General features: G+C 44.3%; 1 protein-coding gene across 1 annotated transcript in view; it reads right to left on the bottom strand.

Moving 5' to 3' along the window:
* SMURF1 (SMAD specific E3 ubiquitin protein ligase 1) overlaps window positions 1–23,943 on the bottom strand; it is a 91,411-nt gene extending 67,468 nt beyond the window's left edge. Inside the window, exon 1 of the mRNA XM_005225271.5 lies at window positions 23,859–23,943. Within this exon, the coding sequence (XP_005225328.2) occupies window positions 23,859–23,913 (55 nt within the window). The 5' untranslated portion in view covers window positions 23,914–23,943. The remainder of the gene's footprint in view (window positions 1–23,858) is intronic.
* Between the last annotated feature and the right edge of the window lie 388 nt (window positions 23,944–24,331).

Here is a 24,331-nt window from a genome sequence, read left to right as displayed (position 1 = left end):
TAATACACTGTTGTAAGAAATTTTAAGAGACCTAAATAAATAGAAAAATAAAATCCCATGTTTATGGATTGTAATATTTAATGATGTTAAGATGACAACAACCCCCAAATAGATCTACAGGTTCAAAGCCATTCCTATCAAAACCTCAAATTCTTTTTTTTTTTTAATGGAAATGGACAAGCTCATTCTAAAATTCATATGAAACTGCAAGGAACCCTGAAGAGTCAAAACAATCTTGAAAAAGAACAAAGGAAAAAGATTTACACTTTCTATTTCAACTCACTGCTGCTGCTGCTGCTGCTGCTGCTAAGTCGCTTCAGTCATGTCCAACTCTGTGCAACCCCATAGACAGCAGCCCACCAGGCTCCCTCCTCCCTGGGATTCTCCAGGCAAGAACACTGGAGTGGGTTGCCATTTCCTTCTCCCGTGCATGAAAGTGAAAAGTGAAAGTGAAGTCGCTCACTCGTGTCCCACTCTTCGAGACCCCATGGACTGCAGCCCACCAGGCTCCTCCGCCCACGGGATTTTCCAGGCAAGAGTACTGGAGTGGGGTGCCATTGCCTTCTCCGTCAACTCACTACAAAGTGATAATTATCAAAATAGTGTGGTACTGACATAAGGAGAGATGAAGACAACATACAATTAAGTCTAGAAAAAGCACGCATTTATGGTAAAATGATTTCAACAGATGCCAAGCCCAATCAATGGGGGGAAAGTCTTTTTCAATAAATATAGTTAAACCTTGAATAACATGGGGGTTAGGGACCTGACCACCCAGGCAGCTGAAAATGTGCTTCTGCATCTGTGGAGTCAACCAACAAAGGATCGAGTAATACTAGAGTATTTACTACTGAAAAAACCCATGTATAAGTGACCCTGTGCAGGTCAAACCCATGCTGTTCAGGGCTCCACTGTAGTCTTCTCAACAAATGCTGCTGGGACAACTGGATATCCACTCACAAAAAGCGTATGTTTGGATCCCTACTTTGCAGCATATACAAAATTAATTCAAAATGGATTAAAGACCTATAGGTAAGAGCTGAAACTATAAAACTCTTAGGAGGAAACACAGGGGTAGATTCATCATTTTTGGATTAGGTAATGGCTTCATATGACACTAAAAGCACAAACCAAATTTAAAAACAAATGACTTCATCAAAATGAAGAGCTTTTATGCAAAGGAAACTTCCAAGAGAGTGATAAAAACAACCTAACCACGGAGAGGGAATGTTTGGAAATCACGCACCTGACAAGGATCTGGTATCCAGAATATATAAAGAACTCGTACCAATTCAAGAACAAAAAGACAAACCAATTAATAGGTATTTCTCTAAAGAAGATACACAAATGGCCAGTAAGCACATGAAAAGATCCTCAACATCCTTAGGGAAACACAAATCAAAATCACAGTAAGATATCACCTCGCTGTCATTAGGACAGTGTACTAGTAACTTTTTTAAAAATGCAAAGTAACAAATGTTCACTAGGATATGGAGAAATCGGAACCTCAGACACTGCTGGTGGGATGGTAAAACTGTGCAATCACTGTGGAGAACAGTTTACTGGTTCCTTATAATTTAAACAGAATTCCATGTGACGCCACCATTTCTACCCCTGGGTATAACCCAAGAGAACTGAAACATGCGGTTCCACAAAAACGTGGGCACAAATGCTCACAGCAGTGTTGTTCATAATAGCCAAAAAATGGAAATCATCCCAATGCTCATCAACCAACGAGCGGACCAACAAAATGTCTGTATCCATACAATGAAATATATTCTGCTGTAAAAAAGAAGGGTTGACACATACCGTAACCTGAATAAACCCTGAAAACATCATGCCAAGTGGAAGAAGCCAGACACAGAAGGCCATGTGTCGTATGAGTCTGTGAAACGACCAGAACAGGCGAAGTTCTAGACAAAAGCAGGCGTCGGGGCTCGGGCGGGGACAATGGAGAACGACCGTTCAGCAGGTACTCAGCTGCTTATGGGGGCAAGGAAAACGCCCCAGAGCTTGACAGTGGTGATGGCTGCGCGACACCGGGAACGCACTAAGTCACTGGATCGCACAGTGAAGTTTACTTCAATCTACAAAAAAAAGGGAGGCAGCCCTCGCTATACTGATATTGGAAGCACTCCAAGATGCATTATTTAGTGAAAAAAGCAACGCATGGGATTGTGAATGATATGATCTCCCTTAAAAGGGGGGCAATAGGTCAAGGAAGGCTATACATACAAGCATTTTTATCTAACATTTTAACAAACTCATAAGAAACTGTTTCTGGTGAACTGTCTCTGGGGAAGAGAATCTGATGGCCAGGTAAGTATAAAGAGACTTCCTTTTCAAAATAAGCCCTCTTGAACAACCTAAAAGTATGTATGTGTATATTACTTCCCCCGACCCTGTCAAAAAAAATAAATAAATAACCTTTACAAGAGAATAAATAAAGAGATGCTTATATAATGAAAACATGTTTACGGGAAGGTATGTTAAGTATGCGGATCCATACTGAGCATGGAAAACCACTGGGAATGAGATTCTACAACAATGTCAGATATTGGAATACTTTTTAAGGGTGTAATTACAAATTTCTCAACTAGAAGACTGTATAAACAATGTGATGCTTACGTAAGAAATTGAAAGGCTATTTGAGTCAGTGACAACTAGCAAGCCATCCTTAGGACTCCTGACGCCTCGGGCAGGAAACCTGGGCTCCTTTTTCCTCCCAGTTAAGATCTCAGCCTAGGGCCTTCAGGCACTAACAGGTAAGGGCGTTCCCCATACTGAAAAGGAGCTTGACTTAAAACATCTTCTGTAATTCTACAAGACAGAGACTGTACAAAACACCCATGACCACCATTATAGTCCAAAGGCCTATTTTCAACACTTTCTCGTGACTCTGAAGATCTTCCAATTGTATCACTAACCGCCCAAAATAAATATACTGCTTTAATTCATGGCTAGTGAGTCTTCAGGCACATTGACAGGTGTCAGGAAAATAGAGAAGGCCTTTTGGTGTCCGATGCTAACTTCTGCTGTTGTTCGGTCGCCAAGTCAGCTCTGACTCTGCAACCCCATGGACTGCAGCATGCCAGACTTCCCTGTCCTCCACCATCTATCTCCCGGTTGCTGTTGTTTAATCACTAAGTCATGTCCAACTCTTTGTGACCCCACGGACTGTAGCCTGCCAGGCTTCTCTGTCCATGGGATTTCCCAGGCAAGAATACGGGAGTGGGGTTCCCATTTCCTCCTCCAGGGGATCTTCCTAACCCAGGGATCGAACCCAAGTCTCCTGTGTTGCAGGCAGATTCTTTACCGCTGAGCCACCAGAGTTTGCTCAAATTCATGTCCATTGAGTTAGTGATGCTATCTAACCATCTCAACCTCTGCCATCCCTTCTTCTTTTGCCTTCAATCTTTCCCAGCATCAGGATCTTTTCCAATAAGTCAGGTCTTCACATCAGGTGGCCAAAGTATTGAATCTTCAGCATCTGTCCTCCAATGAATATTCAGGGTTGATTTCCTTTAGGATTGACTGGTTGGATCTCCTTGCTGTCCAAGGGACTCTCAAGAGTCTTCTCCAACACCACAGTTCAAAAGCATCAATTCTTCAGCTTCTTTACGGTCCAACTCTTACATCTGTACCTGACTACTGGGAAAACCCATAGATTCAACTAGACAGACCTTTGTCAGCATAGTGATGTCTTTGCTTTTTAGTATGCTGCCTCAGTTTGTCACAGCTTTCCTTCCAAGGAGCAAGCGTCTTTTAAATTCATGGCTGCCCACGACCTGCAATACGACCCAAAGTGTTTGTCTCACCCACACTTTCAGGCTCGTGACTGTTTCCCGTTTCTGTCACATTTACCACCAAATCTTCTCTCCTCATCTTCAAGTTCATTACAAAGGCTGCTAGTGGGTTCTGGCTAAAACAGGAGAACCTCCTGGAGCAGCTGGGAGTACGAGTCTGTCCTTCCTGCCTGGCTTCATTTGGAGCAGAAAAAAATAACAAACCTGGAAGCCCCATGCAGCAGGAGCTTTTGTAGTCTGTGACTTCATTTAAGGAAGTATTCTATGAAACCTCTGAAAAGCGGCTAAATTTAGATTGAAGTCTTTCACCATGGATGCCAGCCTCTTCAGCTAGAGAATCCACATGCCCACCAGCACAGCGGGGGTGGGGGCGAAATCAACAACTTTAAAAAGTACATATAAATGTGTCATCATTGAGGAAGTGAAGCTGGCATGTTTCAGCCCAAAGAAATTTTCTTCTGGTCCCACCAACATCTTAATTCTCAATAAAGAAGGAGTGACTACAAAAACTTTTAGGGAGAGGAACGGTGAACTAAGGGAGACGGGTTTTCGAGCAAGGAATTACTCTGTATACCAGGATGTCTGTCATGACATCATCTGGCATCAAGGTACTGAAATCAGCATACTGTCTGAAAATGAGTTCTCTACACTGAGTCAGACAGGAAGGAAGAACCATCTTCTTTCTTACGGCTACTATTTCCCCAACACCTTACTCTTCCCAAATGTGTCGATTTAGACCTTGAACTCTAAAATGAGACACATGAAAAAAGAAAACACCCCCCACCCCCAACACACAAAAACCTGGTATGGAACAACAATTAACAGGGAGACAGGGGCTTCCTAGGTGGCTCAGCGGTAAAGAATCTGCCTGCAATGCGGGAGATGCAGGTTTGATCCCTGGGTTGGGCAGATCCCCTGGAGAAGGAAATGGCTACCCAACTCCAGTATTCTTGCCTGGGAAATCCCATGGACAGAGGAACCTGGCAGGCTACAATCCACGGGATCTCAAAGAGTCGGACGTGACTTAGTAACTAAACACTGACAACAACAGAGAGATAATGCTCTTTTTCTATGCATTTTTTTAACCTTTAAGAGTGAGCCATTTAAAAGCTAATCTTCTCCAATGTTCCATTTCCAAAATAAAGTTAAAATATTATATATAATTTTAAAATTAACATTTAACAGCCTCATCCAACTTCATGCTCCAAAACTGGTTCTATTCTGCAAGCCGTCTCTTTTAGACAGATTCCAGCAGATGACTGTGTAAGAGACAAATAGTGAGTTTCCTCATTCCTAAAGACTTGTCTCCTCTTCTCCCTGCCCCCCAGCAACTGGGAAACAGTCCCAGATTCTTCCCAAGCTTAGTTTGGAAGTAAAGCTCAGCCTCGATAAACACTCAACCCAGGAAATGCTTTGGATCGTAGACCACTTAAAATACTCAGTCTGTCCTTTCCCAAGAGCTTTCTCTGCAAACTCCGTTTGATAGACGGTTTGGCAGTTTTGTATTTTCACTAAAACCTCCTGGAACATTGCTGAGAGATAAAATCACAGCAGGCTGGAAACTATACAAATGGTGGAGGGGAGCACCACACCCAAGGAAAGCTCCTCACACCTCAAGGGAAAAGTATTGTTCAAGAGAGCTTCCAAAAGAAAAAAATAAAGAGAATTCCCTAGTGGTCCGGTGACTAGGACTCTTGAGCGCCCAATGCAGGGGGCCCAAGTTATATCCTTGGTCACGGAACTAGATCCCGAATGCCGCGCTCAAGATGCCGCATGCCGCAACTCAGTGGTAAAGAATCTGCCTGCCAAAGCAGGAGACACAAGAGATGCGGGTTTGTCCCCTGGGTTGCGAAGATCCCCTGGAGTAGGAAATGGCAAACTGCTCCAGTACTTTTGTCTGGAAAATTACACGGACAGAGGAGCCTGGACCCTACAGTCCAATAAGGTCGCCAACAGTCGGACATGACTGAGTGATTAAGCAGCTGCCTGCTTCATCTAACAATCCCACACGCCAGCCCAGCCAAAATGGACCCAGCCAAAATCGATCAATCAATTGCGATCCCAACAGGACCTGCTCCCTGGGGGAAGGGAGAGCAGAAGCGGGAGGGAAGAGGAGGGGGAGGCGAGGCGGACAAAGTCTCCACTCTCAGTGCCACTGGGCATGTTTCTTTTCTCGTGTAACCTCAGCAGCTGCTTGATATTATTAGGCCACAATGAAAACAACTAGAAAGACCTGTTTTTAGTATTTTTGAAATGTCCTGGTCCTTACACTACTGAAAAGGCTGACAGTCACACTGACACTCCACATGCACCTTTTTTACACAATCACCATTTCACATCCTTTGTCTTGTGTCTGGACCACATTTCACTGTGTTTGGGTGCTGTTCAAACTCTCTCCCAGACCACACAATTATCTGTGCTAGCAAATTCTCTCCTAAACTTGGTTCCTGAGTTCACAGACAGATTACATAGAGCCACAGAACACTCCAGCTCAGAGCAACAGTCAGCTTCATTACACTGAACAGAATGTCAAGTTCTTTCCCAGAGAGACGGTGGTTGGGAGACCTGGTATGGTGGGCTATGTGGGCTGTCGGTAAGTTGTGTCTGACTCTTTGCAACCCCATGGACCTGCTGGCTCTCTGTCCATGGGATTGCCCAGGCAAAAAGACTGGAGTGGAGAATACTAGAGAATACATTTCCTCCCCCAGGGGATCTTCCCAACCCAGGGATCAAACCTGTGTCTCCTGCATTGCAGGCAGATTCTCTACCGCTGAGTCATTGGGTGAGCCTGTGGGGAGACCTAGGGGCCAAACCAAATGGAAAAGCAGCACAGGGTTAACTTATACCAAGAATGTGAGAGCGTCTGAAAGTCACCAAGGTTTTATTTTTTCTGTGGAAGCGTAACAACAGAGTAACATTTCAGTAATACATATGTGATAACAAGGCACAGTTGAATCTGATTTTTAGTAAATAATCAATAGGGGTATAGGCCAAGTAGGAAATAGCTAATACAAAAAAAAAAATCTGAGGTTGGTTAAGAGACGGTGGAAATTTGGGGAGAACAAATATTCTCTTTCCTATTTGTATTGTTATGCATCGGTGTCAGGCTCACTTCCCTCTCCATGTAAGAAGCCTTAAAGTGCTCTCTCTCTGGGAAGGTCGGGTGAACCTGGGAGTTCCTCACAGAATGGCGTTTGATGAAGGCTTTAATTCAGAGACAAAAAGGAAGAAACCAGATTTAGAAACCACACTGACATCAACTTAAAGTAAGATGCAAAGTTAACAAAGCAATTCAACTTTAGTCCATTTACAAAATTTTCAGTGAAGTCTCAGGCAAGGTAGCCCCTACTGTATGCTGCTTGGCGTCTGGTTACTTCATTTATTCCTGGCAACAGCCTTAGGAGATAGGTACTATTTCTGGCAACAACCTTAGGAGGTGGGTACCTTCTGCTGCTTAAAGATGAAATATCCGATTTGCTCAAGGTCACTGGTATGTAGTCAAACTGGGTTGCCGACTCCACTGTGCTCCACGGTCTCCAGGATGAGGACAAGACCAGAACTTCCCTGGTAAGTTTACTGAGAGGAGGAAACAGACCTCAGGGAAACTGCTTAGCCTAGCGTCTGTCTGGCAAGTAGTAAAAAGTCAATAATTGCCAGATACCTGATTATGATTACCTAGGTCACCCAGCTCCTGAGCAGCGAAGCTGGAACTGAAGCCCACGTCAGCTGTGCTCCAAAACCCATACTCTGCACAGGGATGGCCCTGCATCCACTGCTCAAAGTTGCATATAAAGGGCTACAGGACAGGAGGGGCGCACCAATGAGTGATCTCCCAACACGGAAGCTCGGAAGCCGGCACGTGGCAGGCTCCCATTCTAGGGTATTTGGGGAGAGATCCCAAACTTTGGGAATGAAGGCTGCCAGCCCCAGCCTGTGTGATGTGGGGCAGAGTGAAGGGAAGGGAAACAGGGCAGGGCCTTCCACCACCGACTCTGCCTCCCACCAGATGCAATTCCCTCCCATGCATTTAGGAGTGATCTCTTTTGCACGAAAAAGGATTTTAAACCTGATTGTAAATAGGAGGAGGCCTGGTGTCCAAAAAACAAACACCTTTTTTTTAAAAAGCCACTACACAAACACCAGCCTATCAGCAAGACTGGAGAAGCCCCCTGAAGCTCCAATTACAACTTGTAAGACAATCTGAAATAAGCACACGGCTGGTTTATCCAACACAGGCTGGGTCTGGGGCTTGGGCTGGGGCAGAAGGGGACCTCCCGCTCTATATAATCATTCAGGGACCCAGGCTGATGGAGGCTCCCCCATGTGATACACAGTACTGGGTGCTCCACGGCCGAGTGGGAGGCGCTTATAGCAGCAGCCCCAGGGTGGGCGAGATCACTGCTCCTCACGGTTGACCAGCCTGAACCAACCACGCGGTCCCACCTAACTGAAGGGCACAAGGACAGTCACTGAGCTGTTTGCACCACCGCAGAGGCAGCTCCGGAGTGCTGGGGGCGGTGGGGGCACGAAAGAAGTAAGAGCGCATGGAGTAGGCTATCCTCTGTGTTAACGGGAGGGAGAAAGGGAGAAAAGGGGACAGAAAACCTCTGCGAGACTACTACAGGAGAAACTAGTATTACCGTGGTAAAAACAGTTACGTCTCTGGAAACACAAACCAAAACTACAATGAGGTACCACCTCACACCAGTCAGAATGGCTGTCCTTACAGAGTCTACAAATACCAAATGCTCGAGAGGGGGTGGAGAAAAGGGAACCCTCCTACACTGGCGGTGGGAATGTAAGCTGGGATAGCCCCTGTGGAAAACAGTATGAAGCTTCCTCCGAAAACTAAAACTAGAGCTACCATATGATCCAGCCGTGCCACCCACCCCTGGGCATATGTCCAGACAAAAATATCATTCAAAAGACACATGCATCCCTGTGTCTATAACAGCACTGTTCACAACTGCCAAGACATGGAAATAACCTAGATGTCCATAGACAGATGAATGCGTAAAGAAGACATGATACATATATACAGTGAAATAGTACTCAGCCATAAAAAAGAACAAAGCAACACGGATGACCTAGAGATGATCATAGAAGTGAAGTACGTCAGAGACAAGTACTTTATGATATCCTTTATATGTGGGATATAGAATATGACACAATGAACCTATAGCTATGAAACAGAATCACCAACAGAGAACAGACTGGTGAGTGCCAAGAGGGAGGGGGCGGGTTATCAGCTTCGAACTATTACCTACGGGATGGACAACAAGCTTCCTGCTGTGCAGCACAGAAAAACATGTCCAATGTCCTGTGATAAACTATAATGGAAAAGAATATTAAAAAGGTACAAATAAATAAGCAGAATTTTTAATGTCACATTAAAACAAACAGCATTAAAAACCAATAAAAAATTCTAAAATATGTAAAACATTTTAAAAAATAGCTAACGTCTCTGAAGGCAAGCTGGTTGGCAAAGGACAGGGAGGAGGACAGGGCATTTTTAATGGGTACCCTTTTATATCACACACACGTGTAATCTATTTTAAAACTAAAATAATTTTTAGGCTGTGATTTATACACTTCAAATTAATAGGTTGTTTGGAGGGTGTTTTTTTCTGAATCAAGTCCAATCTATTCTAATATAAGAAACACCAAGTTCTTGACTCATACAGCCTGAAATTAAACACCTGGAGTAACAGTGACATAATCACATCCCTTTGTAAAGCCTCGCTGAGAGATTTTGGACTGACTTCTCTCTGTTCCAAATATAAACATCACTACAATTGTAGGTGATGAGAAAAGTACTGAAGCCGATCAAATGTCTGCTCTTCGAAATAATTTGTCCTGTTATTTCAACTTCAGTACCATTTATTCTCTAAAAAAAATGTCCTTTTCTAAAATAAAAGTGTACTTCTGGCATTGTTAAGCTTAATCTTATGTAAAATCTCAAAAAAAAAAGAAAAAAAAAAAAAAAAAACCAGCAAAGTCTCCTGGGTTCTCCCCAGAAGAGAAATGTTTCAGAATGCATTAAAATATGGTCTGCACTGAGACACAGCCTTTGACAAAATCATGATCAACATCCCTAAACAACGCTTAAATGCTTCATGGCCAGATGTGCCAGGGGCCTGCCTCCAGGCTTGTGACAAGGTAACCCAACAACACGTCTGCTCTGCTCACGCAGCTGTCAATAGAAGTAGAATCCTGCTGACATTCAGCTGATGAAGGAAGCCATAAATAATGCAATAAGTAAACACTTAGGTCAAGTCCCCGAAACCTCTTCCATCATTCATTTCAATTTTATATCAAAAACAGGCCTGAAAAAAAAAAACAAAAAAAAACAGGCGAATACTATCCCATTCTCAGCACTCTAAATACCAGAAAATTTCCAAGAGAAATAGCACTCTATCGAGTTATGTGATATCCTTATGGGTATTCCTTCTAAATTTATGCTAAGCACATTACATAGCCACTTTTTTCTATACCAAGTTTGTACTTAAATAGCCTGTGACTATCTCTCAAGTTCTACAATATACTGTCCGCATTTATATTTTAGGGGAAAATCAACTGCCATGCATTTCTTTCAAATGGCAATACCACGCTTTCTAACAGCACGCGTTTGGGTGCATCAAAGGCACTTCCCTAAGTGGGCTTTCTGCCAACAACCTGTGCTTTTCTAAAAGGTTATGTGCACTATCATTTAACCTGCTGGGAGCCTCCAAATAGGTGTATTCAACTAATATTAATGAATTCCTGAAATGTATCTCAAGTTTCTTTCTCGATCAGTGAAGAAACGCAAAGAACCCAAGTTTGCGAAGCCTTTCATGGGTCTTACAGGATCCACTACTCAACGTACACAATGAATTAGTAACTATGAAATTGCCAATATTGCGACACATGAGGCCAAATCCAATATAAGTTCAGGACAAAAACACAAAGGAAAGGAAACTGCAGATCCCACTGTGTTATGTTTAAACTGAAGACAGATGGCATTAATTTGTGGGTATGCAAACAATTTCTAGGACTTTAGAGTCAGAGACAGCCATAATACCATGTATCACTGATGCTAAGACACATTTCTCCATATTTTAACATCTCTGAAATTGTCAAATGAATCACATTGCAGTGTAATTACTGATGTTTCTTTTTTATTGGTCCATAAAACAATGGTGTGACTTTCAACTCAGAGTCGCTGAAATATGACAATGTTAATATTAGCTAACAAGTATTGAACATTTACTGTATACCAGACATTGCATGTGGATTATTTTATTTAATACCCACGATACTCTGAAGTGGCTCCAATTATTTACCTCATTTTTATAGCTGGGAAAATTAAAGAGATGAGGTCACTTGTCTAAAGGCACAGGTTGGCTCCAGCCCAGCTCTTAAGCCTACCCTTCACCCCTGCCCACTGATTCCACGGAGGAAGAGACTGCTGGGGGTCTGAGAGAGCCAACTGTTCCTTGGGGCATGAGTTCAAGGCTCAGTCAAGCATCTTCTAAGCACTTTTTTTTTTTTTTAAGGAACATAGAAGTAAAAATATAGAGTTTCAAATATCAAGAACAGATATTATTTCATAGCCTTTACTTAAAGGAAGGGTTGGTAAGAGTTTGTTACGAGTTTGCATACCGAAACCAAAAATCCTGCATGCTACAACCAAGACCTGGTACAGCCAAATAAATATTTTAAAAAAATTTTTTTAATTCTATTATGGCTAATGATTTAAGAATGTATTCCTTTACTCTGTAGCTAAATTGTGTTTAAATCAGTGTTGAAATAGCCCCAAATAAAACAACACTATACATCAACAATGAAATTTATTAGGGTGGTTGTTGTTCAGTCGCTAAGTCATGTCCAACTCTTTGCGACCCCACGGACTGCAGCACGCTAGACCTCTCTGTCCTCCACTATCTCTCGGAGTTTGCTCAAATTCATGCCCATTGAGTTGTTTGTTGGGGTAAGTTCACATAAAAAACTACCATTCCTAACACTTGGTAAAAATGTTTGGGACTTTTACAAAAACACATTTTTTAATTCACACTAGTACAAAGACAGTATTTTTTTTTCTTCAAAAGTTCTTTAAATAGTATCGTCTACTTATTTGTTGGCTGCCTTCCTCGTATTTATTTTCCAGTTCCCTCAAATGCCCCTGTCGTATATGTTGGGAGACTAACACCAGTACTAGATTCCAAGATGGACCCTAATCCCCATCACCCTAGCCAGTGGCTAGTTCAGAGATGGACACGTGGACCCAAAAAGGCCAATCAGACAAGAAGATTCAGCTCCAGGACTTCTACTCCAGGAAGAAGCCGTTGGGGAAGTGCTCTCTTAACATCTCTGCTGATTAAAGCTAGACGCAAACAGCCATGGGAGCTGCTGGTGGCCACCTCCTACCTTCCGAACGCAAGTGGAGGAGGCAGCCAAGAATGGTCTGAGGTCACAACACTGAGAAATGGGAAAATCAGGTCCTTGCCATGCTGCTGGAATGACTTTTGGACTTTTCAGTAAATTTACGAAAGAAAATTCTTTCTATTGAGCCAATTTAAGCTAGGTTTTCTGCTACTTCCATCTGAAAGCATTCTGTTTTTTTTAAACTAATAAAAAATTGGCATTAGGAAGTGTGGTATTGTAAATACAAGACAGAAGTAGAACTGTGAAATTGGTTGAAGAAAGGAAACAGGATAAAATTCAATGAGTACCTTACGTCCTCAGCCTGAGCCTTAAGTCTTTACTCTCTAAGAAAGAAGTCAGATGTGCCCGCCAAGATGACAATACAAGGAGCATGACGGCACTTAATAGGAAGATTCAAGATAAGGAAAGGTTCTGACTCCTGCTCACAGTATTTTGTAAGGCTCCACGAGGAGATAAAATGAAAAGGGAGAAAAATATGCCTTTGCTAAGAGGCCCTTTCTGCTTCAAATTGCAATCCAAGGGGACCAATAGTGTGAAGAGAGGAAACAGGACAAAGAGAGGGGAACGGTACCCTGGGCAGGAGACAAGACTTCAGGGTAGGGTGGGCAAACGAGTCCTGACCCCCAGGACACCCTCAAACACGATCCTTCAAGATGTAACTGCAAAACACCCCCTAGGCAAGGGACAAATTAATGACTGCTTCCATCCAACTACTTTTTTTCCAACAGCCGAGGGAGAAGCTGAGGAGATAACCGGGAAACCAAAGGTTACAAAGATGGGCCAAATTCTAGATCTGAGAGTATTTCAGGCTTTGGTTCACACCTGTGGGACTGCCCGAAGTCCAGGGGCAGACTAGCTCTGGGGTGTCATATGGCCACAGACATCCTAAGCCTAGCCGACCACAGGCTGTGACTGCCCAGTTCCCAGCCCCAGTCTCTCACCCCATGGCCTACAAGAAGCGGCCCACCCCAGCAAACACCACCTCCAAGAGGGGTGTCCTCCAGTGCCCTACTCACATGCGGCCATGGAACACGATCAACAAGAAGGTCATTAGCTCCCTCAACCAATGAATATGTGTGAACACCACTGTGAGCCAAGCCACCTTCAGTGGGACAACCGATGTAAACAAGACAGCAAGGCCGAAGGCTTCCTGTTGGCAATAGGCTCTCCAGCTCCACCACTGGCCACTCCTCAATCATTAGACCGAGGGAAGCTCCATGTCACCCTGACAAGGACAGCTGGCCACCTCACCAAGGCTCCTGGAACTGGAGCTGGAGGCAGTGAGCACAGAGGCAGGAGTGAAGGAGCTGCAGAAGTGAACGCAGCTTTCCCGTTTTTCTCCTTAGCCTCCCCCTCAGGGCAGTGGGAAATAAGCGGTTGGATGGAGGAATGGATGGAGCCAATTCTTTCCACCCTACTTGAGGATCTGCCCAAGTGAGAACTTTTTTCATGAGTCCTTTAACATCACTGAAAGAGAGAAATAACTAACACTGCAGCTGGATGATTCTGGTTGTAAGTAACACTGAAATACAAAAGGGCAAGCTGCAGCTTTCCAAGCCAGAGCTGATGATGGCAGCTGGAACCAGGATGGGGTCAGTGGACAAGAAGAGAAGACACATTCCAGACAAAATGTGGTGACAGAAATGAGGACTTGAGGCTGAATTAGATACGAAGAATGACAACAAGGCTTATTTTTCATTTTTTTTTTTGGTTTGGGCAACTGGGTAGATTCAATGAAGTAGGAATGACTGTAGAGAGCAAGGTTTCCTGGGAAGGGGATCAGAAAAGCTTAGTCTACTCGGCATGTTGTAGGGGAGAAGAATGTCATGTTTCCAACCTCGTATAGTTACAGAGAAAAAACTGCTACCTTATCTCCACCCAAAAAAACCTGTCTAATTCTGTGAGTGTCGATTATCCTCAGTGTAGCCTAAATTAAGTCAACATCCCATGAAGACATGCAGGCCTTCTCCTGCACATGATTATTGATTATTGCAAAGCGTGTGTGTGTGTTAGCTGCTCATTCGTGCCAATTCTTTGCCAGGCTTCAGGCTACATGTCCATGGAATTCTCCAGGCAAGAATACTGGAGGGGGTTGCCATTCCTTTCTTCAAGAGATCTCTTTCTGACCCAGGGATCAAACCTGGGTCTCCTGCATTGCAGGTAGATTCTTTACCATCTAAGCCACCAGGGAATGCGTCTATTATAGCTGCTTCTGAGAATTTTTCTATCAGCCCATGAAATGATTAAATTAAATGTGTTTTTAAAGAAAAGACAAATTTCATGATTTTTTTTTTAACCTAGAAACAAAAACACAATTAAAAACAAAAATCAAAAAAAGCTTCTTGCGGCTGGCTTGCATCTTGCCTTAAGTGAGGAAATGCTTATGAGAACTCTGGAAACTATGAGACGCCGTACAGATATAATTACTATTAGTATTATTCATATGGACAAACTCTCATCAAGCAATTCTCAAACCTATGATCTGTAGGTAATATATGTAGAAATACAATATGGTAAAACTTAAGGTTTTTATCCTAAAGCTCTAAGAGAACAAAAAAGCAACAAATTACATGTGGTGATGACTTTTTCTCCATTTACAGAGTCAGCTATCAATATTTCTTTTTTAGGTACCACTAACATTAATAAACAGGCCTTTTTAGAGGTTCAAAATAAATTTATTGATTAGAGATATGTGGGAAAAATACCAAATTTACCAAATTATTACAGCTGGTTTATGCAAGTTAGCATTTTTACCGCACTTCAGGGAGGAGGTTATTTTACAAGAATACGTCAGTGATAACCCCAAACGACATTCCAAATAAGTGATATGAACCAACACTGTTATTCAGAATCGAGACTCCAGTCTTTCAAAGGACTCTCTATAAAAAAGTAGGTCTAAGGAGGATTAGATTCCTGAATCTGCAAAGAATCATTTGGGCTGGAATAGCTTTTTAATATTATGCTAGAACAAGGGCTTTTGAGCTTCTGCTTTTTTTTTTTTTTTTGGTTTTGGGTTTTTTGGGGGACTGGGGGACGGGTTCTTAGTATCAGAATGAACATAATCTCTGAGGGAAAAAATCTATTCAGACTTACAAAGAACGCAATGCATTTTACTCTCTGGGACCCAGGAATCTTCCTAGTAGTGAAATACACATGACGTGGATATACACCCTTAGATGCTACTTCAGCCCTTTAACGTGCATTTGGCACAATTACTTTGAATGTCCAAAACACCCATATTTGAAATAATTACTATTAGCAATTAATGTACTAGTTGCTCTAAAAAATCTTTGCTTAAGAGTTATAGATTCTTTTGTTGTTTGTTTTTACCATTTTTAATTGTTGAAAAGCAATATATGCTCAAAGCGGGGACAAGAACTGGGCGGGGAGGAGATGAAATAGTAAAAGAAACACAGTGAAACCAAGTCTCTGTCTTTCCCGCTCTGATCTGTACCCTCAAGTCCCAGTTTGCGTCCCCAGCGGTCATCACAATCAGTATTTCAACAGGACTCTTCCAGTGATGTCTATACACATACACCATAAATTGCCATTTTGTTTTATTTATTACTCAAACAGTATATACGATTTCCACTCTTCTGAATCATGCTTCCCCCTCTCCCCACTCAATAACAGACCTTGGAAAATATTCCATCTCAGAATATAAACACTAGCTTATTCTTTTAAACAGCTATGTATCCCTGGGGATATGTCATCATTTATTTAGTTTTCTATTAATGCAGATTTAAATTGTTTCTAGCTTTTATAATTTTAAGCAATGCTGTAACAATTTTGCACATAGGCTTTACATAAATGTGTGATTATAATATCTGTAAGAAAAATTCCTAAGTGCAAAATTGTCAGGTCCAAGGGTATATACATTCATTGCATGTGCTCAGTCACTTCAGTCAAATCCGACTCTTTGGGACCCCATGGACTGTAGCTCACCAGACTCCTCTGTCCATGGGGTTTTCCAGGCAAGAATACTGGAGTGGGTTGCCAAGCCCTCCTCCCCCTGGAGGAGGGATCGAATCCACGTCTCCTGAGTCTCCTGCATCGCAAATGGATTCTTTACCTCTGAACCACCAGAGAAGCCATACTTTTCTTATCCAATATCAAGCTGCCCTTCCTACTCGATTGTACCAATTTATATTCTCGACCACAGTGTAAAACAGTTTCTGCTTTTCCACACCTTTGTCATCATGACATGCTGTTAAACTCTGGTCACTGCCCATCTGCTAGACAGAAAACTGTTTCCCCCTTAGTTTGAATCCGTAAATGTTGTTTGGCATGAACAGGACTGCATGTTTTTTCACATGTTTGAAATCCATTTTCATCCTTTTCTGTGAATTGTCCACATCCTTTGCCAAATAGGTCACTGGCCTTTTTCTAATTGATTTTAAAAGCTCTTTATAAGCAAGCTAGACTTTCATAACACACAGACTACCAGGTGTTTTTCCTAGCCTGTCGATTTTTATCCATTTTATTTTCCATGGAAAAATTTTCTATCCAACTACTAAAGTTTTGCTTGTAACTGTTTTTCAGCTGATTCTTTTGGACTTTCAAAGATATAAAATCATAAGCACCTGCAAACAGGGATTTTGCTTTCTGATGTCTTTCTCTAGCTGACAACTGTGACAGTGTGCGTCCCTGCATTGGTCCTGATTTTGACGGGAATGCTTCCAAGGTTTCACAATTTAAAATGATGCTGTGATATCACTTGGCTTAGGATACTGTTTCTCTAAGGAATTTTCTGAATGCATAGAGAATTTAGCAGTTCATTCTTGAGCATAATTTTTCCATGTTTATCTGTAGATTCCATAATTTTCTTCAGTACATTATTAGCTTGAGCACTTACATGATCATTTAAGCACAAGAAATAACAGGAATCTATGACTTTGTATTTACACTGTGCTCCTCTAGGAATAATTCACAACTGCTCATCCAAATATTGAATGCATATCAAGTCGTTGCCTGACAGAAAAAGGCAGGTACCTCCATTACCGACTGGAAAACTGAGTCACAAATGGATGATAATTCCACCACCCCTTTCTTCACCGCGGCACTTCTGTGAGTTAGAAAGAAAAGTCGGACCCGCCAGTCAGGTATTTAAGTCACAAGGAAGCACCAAGGCCTTTAGAGAATTTAGCGGATGCCCGACAACACGAAGAAAGCAAACCAGGCTGCTGTCTGCAAGCCCCGCTTCACAACATACTCTTCCAGACTCCCTGCAAGCAACCTTCAAGTTGGACTCAGGAGCCTAAAACATCTGAAATGCATCACCCGGCAGCGAGCATAACAGGTCCGAGTTCTGTGATACACGACGCTGCCAACATTCCTCAGCCAATTAGAATTCCTTTCAGCTGCAATGGAGGTGAACACAGCTGGAATTACAGAGTGGGGCCATCACCAGACGCACTGATTGTACATTATTTAAGCCTTGTTTTAAAACAATAAGAGGATTTTTTTCCCCTTTAATCTAGAAATATGGAAACAACATTTCCCTCAGTTTAAGTATCTAAATGGATTCAATTTCATCTATAGACACAACAGGAATTCTAACATTTTAAAAAGAAGACATGCCTGATCCACAAGGCTATGAGCTTTTTTTTAATTCTTCCACAAGAGAGAGTTCGGCAGCTCTTAACTAGAATGGCCTTAGGGACTACGGGCAGCTAGATGTGGCTGACAACAAGACAATTTAAGTGAGGGGCTTTTTCTCAATAAAATTCATTGACAAAACAAGCAAACTAGTCATTTAGGTTGTTCAGTGACAAAAAAAAAAACAAAACACAACAAACCCACATATTTTTTACATGTTTTTTGTTTAAAGACATTTAACCACTGAAATGGTTCTGAAGTAACAAAAACATTGATTTGAGAATCCTAAAAGTTAGGGTTTCTCACCCAGAAAATCAGAGCATGGTATGAACACCCAATTATTTCATCCATCTCAGAAGGTTTTTTGAACTTCCTTTTTGCTCTTAGCGCTCAAGAAAATGCACAATTCAGCTATTTTAACTTCTAACCAGTGCCCACAAGCATGTTACAAAACAGCCAGGCTAGTGAACTGGATCAGTGAGCTGATGTTGAAATACTAAGGGGCAGTGTTTCTTTTTTTAATTCATTAGGAAATACTTCTTCACAAGTGACTCAGTCCTCAGGACCTCCCCCTCACCCAATGTTCCACATTAGAACCAGCCAATGTGACCGAACATAGAAAAGGAAAATTTGGAGAAGAGAAAGAAAAACTGAAGTTCAGACACGACTTTCATGGTTGCAAAAAATAGGAGTTCTGAACAGACAAAGAAATAGGCTTGAAGTAAAAAATTGTAGTTTGATAAATCACAACTACAATCAAAATACAGAGAGAAGCAGGGCATATGGACAGGTCCATTTCTCAAGGCACTCAGGTGGTCAAAGTTTTGTTTTTTTTTTAATGGATTTGAGGGAAAAGATTTTTCTTAACACAGCATGGATATAACCAAATCAAAAATAAAGTCAATACGAGAACATGTATTTGGCAGAAGGTGAGTCCTTCTAAAGTGTAACTGCAGTTTAAGTTTTGAATAAGCATTTGATCTAAGCCCACCACTCATCCTTAGTAATTCAATTCAAAAAAGTGCTTTGACTGTACCTTCATGAACCGGAGACACTGTTAGGTAAACTCAGGTGGAGGGTGAATACTGATGACTTAGTCCCTCATCACAGTTTCGGCTGATTAAAACAAGAGTTCTGCCTGCCTTACGTAAATACAAACTGACACAGGCGACGTCTTCAGATTGCTTCATCTTTAAGAAAAACAACTATTTCGAACCACTCAGGTCACCTGTGGTTGATCAGTTAAGGTTATTAACAGCTAATGACTACAGCTGCTTTTCTCCAAGCTGGATCATCCAAGATACCAAAAAAGTCAGCCTTACACTACACATGCTACAGCTCTAAAAACAGCTTCTACATCCATAGGCTATCAAGGAAGCTCTCTTTCCCCTTCTCTACTTGGAATTAGAATTTTTCTCCCTTTCCAGTACACAGTCACGCTCTGAAAGATATAAAAACACGAGGAGATCTGAGAGTGTTTCAAGGCATAAAAGCACCCTAAAAAATAAAAGTTTGGGCATTTGTTTTTTTAACTAACTGGGCTTTCCAGGTGGCACAGTGGTAAAGACTCTGCCTGCCAATGCAGGAGACACAGAAGACTCGGATTCAATCCCTGGGTGGGGAAGATCCCCAGGAGTAGGACATGGCAACCCACTCCAGTATTCGTGCCTGGAAAATTTCATGGACAGAGGAGCTTGGAGGCCTACAGTCCATGGGCTCAAAAAAAGTCAGACACAACTGAGTGCACACACACCACATTTTAACTCACAAGATAACGGTAGAATAAAACAGAATTTGTTTGAAGGGCACTGTGGAATGGAGAAGGCACTGGCACCCCACTCCAGTACTCTTGCCTGGAAAATCCCATGGATGGAGGAGTCTAGTAGGCTGCAGTCCATGGGGTCGCTAAGAGTCGTGTCACTTTCCCTTTTCACTTTCATGCATTGGAGAAGGAAATGGCAACCCACTCCAGTGTTCTTGCCTGGAGAATCCCAGGGATGGGGGAGCCTGGTGGGCTGCGGTCTATGGGTCACACAGAGTCAGACACGACTGAAGCGACTTAGCAGCAGCAGCAGCAGCAGCAGCAGCAGCAGCAGCAGAACCCTGAGAACTCAAAATTTCCATTCTTTTACCAAAGTGGCCTAAATATCGTATCTGGGATTCATTTGTGTACCATGTAAGAACAAAGTTCTTGCAAATTCTACTTGAATTTAAGATAAAAAGTGTTTCCAAAGTATTTGATTTGTCAGAGGACTCTAAACTATCTACAAAATAAAGCTCTTCAACCAAGATCACTCAATTTTGAACATATTATGCTCCAAGCCTACTGAAACCATTAAAGAATGATTTTCCTGTTAAGATATCACAAAGACACTCATTAAAATCATATTCTTTTCAATATAAAGACTTACATGTTCTACTAGTTTGGGCCTGCTTTCCAAAGCAGGTCAACCTGCGACACAATAGTTTTCAAAAACAAAAAGTGTTCCAGAGAAAGGGGGGGCGGAAATCATAAATGTAACCATTACACAAAAGTAATGCTTGGCATAAATCAAACAGAGGTGCTGGGTTTTAACATAAATTCTAAATATCAGGACTGAGATTTAACAAAAGCAAGTATAAGCAAACAGTAATTTGGAACAAGTAGACAGTCACACTGATACATCCTCAAGAAGGAAAAGAAGACTACTATGGGATTGAAATCTTATTTTATATATTAGGAAACAGAGAACCCAGAAAGGTTAAATGATTTGCTCCATATCATAGTTAATGGTAATCTTACCAGAATCGAGTCTTCTAATTCTAAACCCAATGTTCTACTCAACCACCATATATAACTGTGGACCCCGAAGTTCTAAACGCTCTTTTATAATCCAATTCTTTATGTTTTTCATTTTACTGTGCCCTGTGTGGTATTCCCTGACTGGTTAGAATAACCCTCATTCTAAAAACAAAATCACTTTTTTCAAATATCACACAGGGAAATAAATTCTGAAACAGGTAACAAAAGTACACACCTCTTGAAAGATGGTTTCCCAAGTTTCCAGAAGAGATTTTAACCTCCCCTCGACAAGTTCAAAGATGGGGCCAGAAACCTACCCTCCCACTGCCAACAAGATAGCTCATTCCTACGTACATTATGTAGTTTCCACATAATTTACGTAGTTTCCAGGTAAATTAACATTCATCAGACTACTGGCATCATGTGCGTCTGCAATCAACACTAAATTAAATTCTCAACCTCTCTGCAGGGAGGACCACAGAGTCCCTCAGATCAGGAATAACATCAGCAGGGGGAAAGGCAAAAGTCGTTTTGGAAAGAACATTCATAACTTGATGCTTCAATAGCAAACATGTCCAAAAACTCTGACGCATGTCTGCATCTGCGACATCTAAATTCCTGAAAACTGGCTGCCCTGGTGGCTCCGCGGCCCTAGCCCATGTGCCCTAGAACCCTTCCTCCTGGGCTAGAAGAGAAGCCACAGCAATGAGAAGCCAGCACACGGTCAGAACTAGAGAAAAGCCTGCCCAGCAACTAGGACCCAGCGCAGCCGAAAACTAAATAAAAATTATAAATTCCTGAGACCAAAAATAATTTGGGAAGAAACAACCCCCACTCCAGGCGGAAAAGGCTCAGGTCCAGACCTGCTAACTAGGCTTGATTAATAATACACACCTGACACAAAGTTGTAATTAAAACCTAGTCCTTCTAAAACATTAATCACACTTTTATCTAACTCACAAAATCAGTTACTTCTGCTCTTAACAAGAAACCTGAAACCAATCTCATGTCAATTATAGATTACACTGCAAATGAGAACCAAATGAAAGGTGTCAGTCATTAAAGTTTTACAAGTATTACAAAGTAAAAACCGTGGCTTTTATGTAACCGTAAAACAATGTATATACTTACATCTACACAGTGAGAGTTTCCTACCAGCCCTGGGATAAAGAATTCTATTTCTCCAGAAACAAAAATCCCTGGGACATATTTGCTATTGACAAAACCAGGGTCTGGATTTGGGTTCAAATAATTATGATCTGATTGTGTTATCTAATCATAACGTGATCTGACATCGTTCTACAAAAAAACTGTCTCCCTTTCCTTGAAACAAAAAATGGATCATGGAACAACTAAGAACTCTCAGAGGAAATTTTAGTTTGAAAAAAATCACTCTCTGTTGTTTCCAGGGATTTCACCAATAATTGAGGGCCATCCCAAATGCTCATTCTCTTTTTTAAAGAATCTGACCCGACCGACTTTGAAGTCATCATCAGACCTGTCACTGAACAGAAAAATCCAGGGGAAAACCCCTAACAGGGATTAGCCTGAACTTTATATTTCCTTTCCAGAGCTGGAAATATTTGCGTTTGGAAAGTCCCCCAGCAGAACCGTATTTGCAACACTACAATCCAGCCTCAGGTGTGAATTTAAACCGGGAGACGGGGCAGTAGTAGTGGGGAGAGCGAGGAAAAGACAGAAGCGGGTGCACACTGGTCCAGGATCTCTGGAGCCCGCCAGCCAGGGGCACGGCCGGCAGACACGACTGGCAGCTACACACACCAGAACCACCACGTCGCAGTCGGAGAACAGAGCTTCGAGCTCACCCTTGAAGGTGGCACTACAGAGCCACCTAGGAGACACGGGCATTTCATTGAAGACTCAATGAGAGTGAATCAAGAAGCCTGCGCTAATGCAGCTGCCAAAGCCTCCAGAGTGTGCGTGTGCGTGCGTACGTGTGTGTGTGTGTGTGTGTGTGTGTGTGTGTGCGTGCGTGCGCGCGTGCGTGTGTTGCGGTGGGGGGGTGAGGTGGGTGGGACAGGGGTGACGGTAACGCAAAGAACTGAAGCAGCAGAGTCAAGAGAAGATAGTGGCCTGGCCTGAGAGAGAGGAAGTGGCTCAGACTGAAGAGGTCTGGACCAGAGGGGAAGTGAGGGGACCGGGACCGGCAGAAGCTACGAGACTGGATTGAGGAATTAGAGGCTGAAGGAAAGGGTGGAGGCCGCCAGACAGAGGCAAGGGGGCGGGGCTGGGAGATAAGCGAGGGAGGGACAAGGTAGAAAACGGGTGCGGGATTGGGGGCGGGGCGGTGGGTTGGAAAAACCAGCTAGGGGGCGGGGCTCAAGAGAAAGGGGCGGGGCGCGGAGGGGAGAAGCAAGGGGGCAAGTGGAGGGGGGCGGGGGGAGAGAGGAAGAACACGGATGGGGGAAGGGGCAGAAATAGGTGGGAGGGGGGGGTACTAGGAGGGAGAAGCCAGAGGGTAGATGGGGGCGGGGAGAGACAGGGAAACGCCAGAGGATGGGAAAAGCTGGCGAGAAGAGAGGGGCGGGACCGAGAAGGAAAAAGACAGGGGGCAGGTGAGGAGGGAGGGAAGAAATCGAGGGGGACGAAGGGGGTGAGGGGCGGGCCAGGAGGGGAGAAGCGAGGGCCAAGGGGGCGAGAGGAGCGAGGAGGCTGGGGGGGTACGGAAAGGGTCCACGAGGGGAGAAGTGAGGGGGAGAGGAGAGTGGGGAGGATGAGTGGGGGACGGAAGGCGTCCAGGAAGGTAAAGTGAGGGTCAAGGGGGCGAGGAGTATGGAGGGGGTAGAAAAACGGAGGGGCAAGGAGGAGAGGGGAACGTGGAGGATGGAGTAGGGGGGACGGAGGGGGTCCGGGAGGGGAGACGAGAGGGGGCGGGGCCGGGAGGGGGGAGCGAGAGGCCCGAGTAGGGAGAGAGAAGGATGGAGGGAGTGAGACCGAGGGAGGCCAGGAGGGGAGACGCGAGGGGGCGGGTCGTGGGGGGAAGCAGGGAAGCAGGGAAGCCGGGGGGCGGGTGGGGGCGAGAAGCGAGGGGGCGGGGCCGGAGGCGGGGGCGGGGCCGGGAGGGAGCCGCGAGGGGCGCCAGCTGAGGGGGGCGAGCCGGTCCCGGGACGGCGGCCGGCGAGGGGGAGGGCCGCCTCCCCGGGGCGCCCTGCGGGAAATTCCGGGGCTGCCGGAGGGGCAGTGCGGACTACGAGCGGGCGCCGGCGGGGGCCTCCTGCCGGCCGTACCTGTCAGACGGATCTTGATGCTGGAGCCGTTCCTCCGCGTCCCGGGGTTCGACATCTCCCGCCAACGATCGGGCAGCCGCGGATCCAGCGCCGCCGCCGCCCCCCGGCCCGGCCCGGCCCGGCCCCGCCGCCGCCGCCGCCTCAAGGTTACGGCTCCGGGCTGGGCGCCGGGGTCCGAGCCGGGACACAAACTCCGCGGCCCAGGCGTCTGGGCGGCCGGCAGATGGTCAAGCCTGGGGATCGGCGCTCGACCCGGCGCCCCCGACCCTCGCTCGCTCTCAGCCGAGCCCAGTCCGGAGCCGCCGCCGCTACCGCCGCCGCCACCACCTCAGAGCCGGACGCCCGCCGCCCTCGCCGCTTCCGCCGCCGCCGCCTCCCGGAGCCGCGCGCGCGCCCGCCGCCGTGCCGGCCCGGCCCTGCGCGCGCCCGCGCCGTGCGGCCCCGCGCCTGCGTGCGTGCGTGCGCGCGCCCGC

Source organism: Bos taurus, chromosome 25, assembly GCF_002263795.3.
Source record: "Bos taurus isolate L1 Dominette 01449 registration number 42190680 breed Hereford chromosome 25, ARS-UCD2.0, whole genome shotgun sequence".
Lineage (NCBI taxonomy): Eukaryota > Metazoa > Chordata > Mammalia > Artiodactyla > Bovidae > Bos > Bos taurus.
This window is presented reverse-complemented; position numbering and strand designations above follow the sequence as displayed.